The sequence below is a fragment of the Epinephelus moara genome, chromosome 13 (genome assembly GCF_006386435.1).
Source record: "Epinephelus moara isolate mb chromosome 13, YSFRI_EMoa_1.0, whole genome shotgun sequence".
In the NCBI taxonomy this organism is placed as follows: Eukaryota; Metazoa; Chordata; class Actinopteri; order Perciformes; family Serranidae; genus Epinephelus; species Epinephelus moara.
In genome coordinates, this window is record NC_065518.1 from 22,033,596 (window position 1) to 22,043,886 (window position 10,291).

A 10,291-nucleotide genomic window follows, 5' to 3' on the forward strand; every position below is an offset into this window, starting at 1 on the left:
ACAAACACAAGGTTTTTGAATTTGCATATTTAGTTTTGTGGATACGGTATTTTGCCAGTGTCATGATTAAAATTCCACTCCACTCAAAGATGTGACTTGCTTGGGTATTTGAGCTTCACTGAGCAGAATGATGTTGGGGCAGAGTTTGACACTAGAAGGCTGTTTTGACATGCACCTGCTGCAGGAGGAAAGTGTGTTTTTGCTCACCTGGAATCTCAGTTTAAATGACTCACTGACATCTCAACTAGTTAGGAAGTCAGTCAGGGTCCAGTGATGTGGAAAGTTGGAACCTTAAACTAATGACTGTTGTGGCTGGACCAGTTTGGAACCACTGGATTAGGGAACCCCCCCCTGGAGTCTAGACGCTAGTGATAATGGTGGTGATGAGATGAGACAAGACGAGACGACGACGAGATGAGGAGGCAGCTGATGATGGTTTTGACTGAGGTTTAAAAAAAATAATCTTTTGAAAAATGTTAGGCTTTTTGTTTGTCAAGGTTAATTTGCAGTGGTACCTCAAAGTCACTGTGTCTGTCAGCACACTTACTGTGTCATTTATACCAATACCAAAAAATGCACTTAACTCTCAGATACCAATTATAAAAAGTACACAGTGTGTTGATAAATTGCACTGTATGTACAGTATGTGCCACTTTGAACCCATTTACAAGCACAAGTGATGGACAGGACATAATGGCATAATGGCTTTGATCTGCCTGCTGTTTCTCAAGCTGCCAAAGGTTATTTTTTTGGGGGGAAAACGTTCAATGTCAATCATTTTATGATTAATATTTGATAACCTAGGGCGATTTTTAAAGTAACACAACTGCAGAACATTTCTTCTTCAAAGTGGGCTTCATAAAATGTTGCACATAAAAGGCAAGGAAAGTTTTTCTTAAGTATTTTTTTAAATGTCCTTACAGTGTGAAATGGCCAGTGGGAAAGTCTTAGAGGAGACTTATCTGAAATGGGTCCAATACAAAGAAGACTGTGTCAAAATGATAGAGAGAGAGCCGCTCCCTCAAGGTATGGAGAACTTTTATTCATTTAGTACTGAGTCATCATTCAAAAGGAAATATGACAAGAAGTGGAAAGGTTAGGGACAGAGTACAAGGAAAATATCAAATTATGTTTTTTTTACTTGCACCAAAAATGATCATCTCTGTTTTTTTTTGTTGAGGGACAAATATCTTCTCTTTTCTGAAAGTTTCTTATTGTTTGTATTTCTAGCAGGCTTGTTCTGTAACCGGACATTTGACAGATATGCCTGCTGGCCAGATACTCCTGCCGGCTCTGTGGTCAACATCTCATGTCCTTTCTACCTGCCCTGGTATGACAAAGGTAAATCACATTTTCAGTGAGTCTAACTTCGACAAAACAAACTGAAATATAAATGTATTCCTATCAGCTTCCATTTGACTGTGGTGAGTCAGTTGTTAACTCATCTGTGCAGATAAAAGATCACAATGGATGCTGGTAAAGTGGAAATTTGCTAACAATATTCAAGTTCTTCAGAAGGTAACATTTACTCCCATGACTGAAGCTATGGCTGTATTCAGAAATACTCATTCAGTGTAGAGGTGCACTCTGGCACAAACTGAACCATCTGTTGAAATGTAACGTTGGAGCGTAGGAGCAGCAGAGTACCAATTGAAGCAAATGTGTGATGCACGTAATGGTTCGTTAACTCACATAGAAATAGAATGCTTAGAATGCTTGTTTCTTTGAACAACAGCGCTCTCATTTTAGTGTAGAGCGTCAGATTACATTTTCGGACGCACCCTAAGAATGACAGTAGACTTGCTTAAAGGGGAGTGTCTCTTTATTCCCTGGGTCCTGTGTTCATCAGTTCAGTATCCTCCTAATATGACTCGTTAAGGAGACCTTTAAAAGGGTGTTATGCTCTCAGCTTTTTTTTTCCCTCAGTCAAATATCAAGTGTATGTTACCCTGGGGGAATATGTTGAAATCATGCACCTATGGCTTATAGCTTATTGACGTTACAGGCCCGTTCATATCCCTTTATTTGCAATATCAACTGTGAAGCTAGTCCTTACCAATCTCTTCTAATGTTAATTTAGAGACATAGGACCAGTGGTGTATAGTGGAGGGTATATGCAGGTATACAGGGTATACCCACCTCTGTTCCTGGCTGTTTACAGTATACCCACCTATCCGCCAAAAAAAACATTAGTATACAGTATATAGGACAGTATACCCGCTTCCTCCTCAGCAACCTACTCATTAACCACGTAGTACACCCACCTCATAAACTGCCATTACACCACTACACCCTGGGAACATAAGGATGACCCTGTAGCAAACAGTGTGCAGGGGTAGACAACACACGACATGATACGATACGACACAACATGACAAACATTTTTGCAAATATGCTCACTCACTTTCTTACTAAGAGTTAGTGAGTTAGTTAGTTAGTTAGTTAGTTAGTCAGTGAAAAGATTGATGCCACGTTTATGTCTGTCCATTTAGTAGGAGGCTACAACCAGATCGCAGTTAGCTTAGCTTAGCACTATGCCTGGAAACGGGCAGAGCTGCTGGCCTGTCTCTCTTCGAAGGTAACAAAATGAACCTACCAGCACCTCAAAAGCTCACTATTTAACATGTTATATCTTGTTTGTTTAGAAGTTCAAACAATTTAGTGTAAAAACAACATGCTAGCTAGCTGTTTTCCTTTGTTTACAGTCTTTGTGCTAAGCTAAGCTATACAGCTAGTGGTTCTAGTTTTATATTTAGCTATCGTACAGACATGAGAGTATTTTTTATTTTTTTTTATTTTATATACTTTATTAATCCCCGAGGGTAAAAATTAATCTCCTCATCTAATATTTAAAAAAGTAAAGAAGAAAGTTTGACTTAAAAAGTCAAACTATACCTTTGAAGCACTTTAGAGTATTTTTTAAATAATATTTATGGATCTGATTTGATTGTTTAGTGTGTGTATGTGTTTATTGTGAGTATGCACTTTGTGTTTCTGTTCCCTTTGTATGCTGGATTGATAACCTGTCCAGTCTGTTTACCTGTTTTGTGCCCAGTGTATACTGCGATTGGCTTCAACCCCCTATGGCCCTTATTAGGAGTGAGCAGGTAATGACTGGAGAACTGACTGTTTCTCCTCCAGTGTCCCAGGGTGTCGTGCGTCGACTGTGTGGCACTGACGGCCTCTGGGTGAGAGACGACATTGGAGAGGTGTGGAGAGACATGACTGAGTGTGAGGAAGAGAAAGAGGTCACGTCTCAGGAGGTATGACATTTGCTGCAGCCATAGGGACATCTTGTTGCTTAAACATTTGTATTTCAGTATGTGTATTCTCCATTGAGGAAGATTTATTTAACTGTCACTGCGCTGCTTAGGCCGGGGTTGTTTCCTGTCAGAACCAGATCAACATGTAAACATCTAAAGGAAAAGAACAAAGTCTGAAGTAACTGACATGTACTCGTATAAGATTGAATCCCAGTTAGCAGCACTTGTCACCCCCAGACTGCAGGTGTAATAAAAAGATGACATATATGATAAGCACTAATTAACCGTAAGGGATATGATGGAGACATGTGGTGTATAAGGAGCTGAGTCAAACTAACATGACTCACCTTTGCAATAATGACTGGGATCATTGGCAGCTACTACTCTGCAACTTTATTTATAATAATATAGAAACAGAAGAAACAGAAAGCCTTTATTGTCATTGTACGAGTACAACGGAATTAGGAGTGCTACTCCTGGTCAGTGCAATTAATGAAAGTGACAGGACAAATTAAGACAGACAACAATCACCCATTCAATTAATATGAAACTAAACTAAATACTATAAAAGGATGGGTATGCATAAAAGGATGGATTTTTTACTTAAAAAACGCATATTGCTCTTAAATGTTAAAGGGTAAAGTGCTCAGCAGATGACGGTAATTCTCTATGGTATGTGTTGGAGTTAAAAGTTCTGATGGCCCAGGGAGAGAAACTGTTCCTAAGCCTCTTTGTCTTGCTTTTAATGTACCTGAAGTGCCTCCCAGAGGGCAGCAGGTTGAATAGGTGGTGACTAGGGTGAGAATGGTCTTTATTAACACGAGCAATAAGCACTGAATCAGAGAGCCAAGATCCACTTCTTGTGTTTCCAGCTTATTTCCGCAGCCTTCAAGTGACTAAAAAATACCCTACATAAAATACCCTAAATGCCCTACATACCCAGAATCCACAAACACAGGCGTTTTCATTGAGTGTATGCTGCCTAATTAGTCTTCCTCTCAGGACAATGGGGGTGTGTAAAGGCTAGATTCTTCTCAAAGTTGAGGATGTTTCCTTGGTTGGATGGATGCTTCAAAGTCAGGTCCTACAGAGGCAAGACTCCCCTTCCGAGCATCCAGACAACACATAATGGATCATTCAAGTGAGTGTGCAGGTGTGTCATTGAAAAGGTCCTGCCTTCAATGCCACATAATTTCAAAAAGAGTGGATGAAATGGACACAGTATTGCCAAAGAGGAGATTTATGGATGTAGTGAAAGAGAACTTGAAGTCAGTTGGTGTGACAGAAGAGAATGAAGAGGACCGGGTTATATGGAGGCAGATGTGCTCCTCCTGCAGATGTGCTCCTCCTCCTGTGGCCACCCCTAAAGGGAACAGCAGAAAGGAGAAGAAGATTGCCAACTGTTGCAATGCTGTTGCGTTCCTCTCATTCTTTGCCTTTTAAAAGACAACCTTGGCAAAGAACTGACAACGCATCAGTGCCCTCGCCTTACGAAAGTCAGAACAAACTTTTGAATTATGCTTTGTAGATAATATGACGAGACGAGTATGGACGAGTACGAAATAATATGACTGAAGATTCACTAACTGGAGTGCCCATTTTCAACTCCAGTTTTTCTCAAAAAAACATTTGGTGGGCTTTGAGAAATTTTACTAGCATATTTTCCTTGTATCCAAATCGGGGTACAGGACCAATGCCTGTAGGATTGTGGGTGCTGTAAGAGTGCTTAGGATACACACAAGCATCCTTAAAAATTCTCTGAACGAAGCACTCAGTCCTCGATACTAGACACTGAAGCAGTCCTTCGGCGGGATTTGATGTTTGGTGACGTAGCATCCTTGAAATGCAGCCATTTAAGGATCCTTCCTTGACTTTGAGAAGCACCTAGTGTGTTTGACTTACATCTCTCTGACTCTTCTATTAATTTGTCGCACCTGTTTGGGTGGGAAAAGTTGCAGCTTTATCATTCTTATTGGCTTGCAAACATTGGTGACCTCATGTAATGTCACTAGAAAGATCCAGCTGCTTGTGCACTGAGCAAGCCTACACATTCCCTATACCGCAGGACAAAATGCCATCCCTTTGCCCTTATCAGCATTTGGGATCAGAAAATTACGAGGCATTCAAGGCTTCATGCCCGCAAGATTGTGAGTGCGTTAACAGAGAAGAGGTCTGGTGGGTTTATCAGCTCTCACTGCTTTCTCTCTTTCCTACCACAGTCATGTCTTTCATTCAAGCATTAAACTCACATCCCTGAAGCGATGAGGAAAATACAAAATGGGTCTCTGATGGATATTACCAATCGCTGCAGTTGTAGCATGAATTTTACCTCAGACAACACAGTTTGAATTATCTTGATATCACAAATCACAGAGACAGTTATTTGCACATGCGCTCTTGATGTTTTAGCTCTTGTCCTGTCTTCAGAGTCTTTTGTTTGAGGTCACATTAGTAAAGCAATGTATGGGGTCTGCACTCCCAAAAAGTGACTGGCGTGATTTGTTTTCACAGCTGTGGTTCAAAGAACTGATGGTGAGCTTCAGGATGTTGTACACTGTCGGCCATTCCTTGTCCCTCTTCACACTCGTGACTGCTCTTATCGTTCTTCTGAGCTTTAGGTAAGCTGTCCAATAGATTCGTCAAACATATCTCATCGATCTGACCAAATAGTAATTAAGACCACTAACAGTCTGACTTACTTCCTCCTCAGTCCTTCCTCTGTTACCAGTGCTGTAATAAAGGCTTTAAAATGCAAACAGACAATCAGAAAAAAGGCAGCAACGTAGCAAACACTTAACAAGATCTTCTGCATACATAACTATCAATTACTCATGCAGGTACAGAGGGCTGTTTAATGTAATATATGTTTAATTAACTTTACCTTCAGTGTGCACAGTAATGAAACAGAACAAGTAAAGCAATTAGACGGTGCTCAAACAATGGGTTGCATCTAAAAAACAACTTAAGAACAAAACAGATGCAAATTATGTGCTTTTGCAGGTCTGATAAAAAACACAAAAGAACAAAGACACCAGATAAAATACATACGTGAAGCTCTGATGCACAAAATTCAAATTAAGGGGAATTTCTTTATGTCCTCTGACAGGAAACTGCATTGCACCAGGAACTACATTCATGCTAACCTCTTCCTGTCCTTCATACTGCGAGCTGTATCTGTCATTATCAAAGACACCATGCTGGACCGCCACTGGGGACGAGAAATCATGAAACAGACCGATGTGAGTGAGATGCTCAGTCACCAGGTGGGTCTTAAAAACTATCACTGATTGTTTATTATTATTTGTTGTAATAAAAATTAGCTTTATGTAATGTACATTTTTTATGTCCATGTCCTCTAGGCTGCTATTGGCTGCAGGGTAGCTCAGGTAATGATGCAGTACTGTGTCCTGGCCAATCACTACTGGTTCTTTGGAGAGGCAATTTATTTGTACTCTGTGCTTATTGCCTCAGTGTTCATCGACAACAACAAATACTTACCTTACATCTGTCTTGGCTGGGGTAAGTTCCATCTCTTTGTGTCCAAATTAACATGCATCAAAAGGTTCGTCTGGGACTCATGACCCAGACGACCATGCCCAGTATGAGCTTTTATAGAAGAATGTCATGGATAGATTTACAAAGCATCCACCTGTGATTTAGTTCTCAAAGGGACAGGGACTTAGTGTTGGAGATATCAGCTGTAGAGATGTCTGGGATAAAATAAAACTAGACGGCATTCAGCTTGTGGTGCTCATACTGCCAAAAAATACCTTTGAAAAACTCAACGGCAATGTCATTTTCCAGAAGTCATGACCGTGAGCAGCTTCATGTAGGAATTATTTTCTTTCTACTGCCCCCGCCTACCATATCATCGCACAGAGGGAAGCTTGCATCTACTGCTAGCTAATCTAACACCACTGAGCTCAGCTGTGAAGGATGCCATCGATGTTTACTTCTTGCACTGTCACGAGCACGAGCCTCTTATTCATGAGTAACATGGATGTGTAAAGAGAACTGGATACAGCTTTGGACGAGGGGCCTCATCAATTCCTATGATGCTTGCTCAGTTGCTTGTGAAGCTGAAAACGTTTAACTGTAACTCACTCGGATGATCGGAGCTGTATCAGCATCATTGTGCCCATAGATCAGGTGTACTAGAAACTTCCACCAGCCGAGTTGGCTACTTCTGGTGTAGCACACCGCTAACTTGAATGGGGATAAAATAAGTTAATCATGGGGTTCTTCTAGACTTTCCAAATGTTATCAGACCGAATGGATCAAATCCTGAGATTGAAACAAGTCATTTTGTGGGAGTTTTGATGCTCAAAACAATGTGTCCACTAATTTACAGATGTCTCTGTTGACATGTAAATCAATGGAAAAAGGTCTTTTTGGGCCACGTGACATCATGGGATGGTGTAATTACACTGTTTGCCCACTACAACAATTGGACTCAAAGCCCAGCGCACTTCCTGAGGGCCTGATGAGTAGGTGCATGCCTCCATCTGTGCAGTGATATGGTTGACAGGTATAGTTTGGTAGAAAGAAAATAGTTCTAACACTGCTCACAACAAGGTCTGTAGATTATCTTGAGTAGCTAGGTCATGATTTCTGGAAAGAGACATTGCTGTTGAGTTTCTCAAAAGTATAATTTGTGCACTTTGAGCACCACAAGCCAAGTGCCATCTAGCTCCATTATATTTCAAAGAAGGCAGACATCTCTTTTGCTGATATCTCCAGCACTCAGCAACCCACACCAAAACAGTCTAGACTTATAAATAGCACTGCAGGAAAAAGGAAAAATGTAATTTTTCGATTCTGGGCTGAACTGTCCCTTTAAACTTGCTTTAAAAGCACCTGCAGCACTGAATCCTGCAGTCTTTTCTGTCACTGTCTTAGGATCTCCACTTCTATTTGTGGTTCCCTGGGTAGTGATGAAGCAATTGAAAGAAAACAAAGAGTAAGTGTGTGAGCAGGTCCCCATGTGCCTGATCCCTTCATGTCTAGACCTCTGACCCCCCGCTGATCCAGATTAGATAGTGGAGAAATTGTAACAGCTGCCTTTTCTTCTCAGGTGTTGGGCTGTCAATGAGAACATGAACTACTGGTGGATCATTCGTTTCCCAATTCTTTTTGCTTCAATAGTAAGGATGACTTATGCAAATAGTCTACTCAGTGCATGAAAAATAATCTGACAATTTAAGCTCCTCTGTGTAATATATTGTATCATATACATTGTTTGCATTGGATACAACAATTAAAATATAAATTTTCTTTGATCAACAGATCAACTTTCTGATTTTCATGAAGGTGCTGAGGGTCATTTTTTCCAAATTACGAGCCAGCAACCAGACAGGAGACCCTGAATACAAACTTCGGCAAGTTGTGTCAGCATACTCTTTTGTCTATTTTATTTTTTATTTTTTCAAACCAAGGCATCACAAAATGTCAGAAACAGTGTGTATGGTGTTGTGACAAATTGCTCTGTTTGATTTGTTCTGATAGGCTTGCCAAGGCAACCCTTACCCTCATCCCTCTGTTTGGGGTTCACGAGGTCATATTTATCTTTGCAACAGATGAGCAGACAACAGGTGTTCTGCGCTATGTTAAAGTCTTCTTCACCCTTTTTCTCAATTCGTTTCAGGTAGGTTCAGGTGGGCCAGAGAGTGACTGTTTGCTACTGATGATATTATAAAAACAATTATCTGATGTGTTACTGTATAGCAAATATAGTAAACAGGACTTTTCTGTGACCTCTCTGCAGGGCTTTCTGGTGGCTGTGCTCTACTGCTATGCCAATAAAGAGGTTTGTTTGATCTCATGTTCTCATTTCATTTTTCTTAACTTACATAGAAGGTACTGATTAGCCATATGTTACAGTGACAGTGTCAGAGAGACAACATACATGAATCTACATGGGTGTATCAGTGTAAAATTTAACTTGAATCATATTCAAACACTGTTAATCCTGTTAATGGGAGGATTGGGCCTGTCATGATTATTACTTTATTGACTTATCAAGTTTATTTAAAATGTTGAAGGTGTTCATATATTATACAAAATTGCACTTGTGTCTACATGCCTTTGCATCGTTATGCTACTATATAATCATCATATCAGTGGCATTAAATGGTCTTAATGACATAAAATGACAATAATATTGTTTATCACATTTATTTTTGGGACAATATGTCCTCCAATAAAATAGTTATCGTGAAAGGCCAAGGGAGGATCTGTGTTTATCTTCCTCAGATGGGGATACAGGGCTGGACGGATCATCTGAGGATGCATTAGAATTAAAAGATAGAATTTATGTTTTAGTCATCTATTCTTGTCCAAGAGCCTTACCTTCCAAATTTAAATCCAGTTTTCCTTCAAGCTTCAAACTGGAAGATGTCACAAAGTTGGTAGCCTACACAAAATGGCACATTAACTCTGACATGACTCCACTCTGCTCTGGGTGCAGGTTAGGGCCGAGCTGAAGAGAAAATTACGCAGCTGGAGGATAGAGGCCCAGGTTGTATGCTGTGGACAGTGACTAGCCGTCCTTGACTCCCGAGTGGACACTTTATCCATCGCCACGGCGCCAGAGCGCAACAGATCCTCTGCCACAACAATAAGAGCAGTGCCTGATGGTTCACCCACTCTGGAGAGTTCAACAATTTTTAGACGGCAAGTTCAGCCAACGTCCCCACAGCCTGACGCTTCTTTGCTGCACTGTCCATCAGTGGTACGCAGAGACGACACCCTGCAGCATGGGGCTCAGCATGACGCTGGACAATCGTCTGTGGCGATGTCCTTCGTCATTCACCTACCAGATCCTGTGGAGTTACTCCCACATGTTGTAAATATAGACTCAGATTGAATACATTTTTACATGCACTGTATTTAAAGATTATTTGCGGTTTGCTGTAGATATGTAAAACTGTACATAAGTAACTGTTATTATGTAAATTGTAAATCTGTTGTGAATATGTGGATAAGTATTTGTGATCATTTAAAACTTGACACACCTTAAATACAAATGG

At 40.5% G+C, this 10,291-nt stretch overlaps 1 protein-coding gene across 1 annotated transcript; it reads left to right on the forward strand.

Annotated features, from left to right (window-relative positions):
- Positions 1–950: 950 nt before the first annotated feature.
- Positions 951–10,277, forward strand: LOC126399910 (glucagon receptor-like). Its single transcript, XM_050060242.1, has 12 exons — positions 951–1,026; positions 1,231–1,341; positions 3,142–3,263; positions 5,775–5,881; positions 6,370–6,502; positions 6,623–6,782; positions 8,163–8,223; positions 8,338–8,407; positions 8,550–8,641; positions 8,769–8,907; positions 9,028–9,069; positions 9,730–10,277. Exons 1-12 carry the CDS (start codon positions 999–1,001, stop codon positions 9,799–9,801), a joined length of 1,137 nt encoding a protein of 378 aa, XP_049916199.1. The 5' UTR covers positions 951–998; the 3' UTR covers positions 9,802–10,277.
- The last annotated feature ends 14 nt before the right edge of the window (positions 10,278–10,291 follow it).

Bases quoted from the DNA above. Each gene is read 5' to 3' on its own strand.
- LOC126399910 (XM_050060242.1), top strand. From the start codon at position 999: ATGATAGAGAGAGAGCCGCTCCCTCAAG. The intron at 1,027-1,230 runs GTATGGAGAACT...TTGTATTTCTAG, and splicing joins GAGAGAGCCGCTCCCTCAAG to CAGGCTTGTTCTGTAACCGG. The intron at 1,342-3,141 runs GTAAATCACATT...TTTCTCCTCCAG, and splicing joins CCTGCCCTGGTATGACAAAG to TGTCCCAGGGTGTCGTGCGT.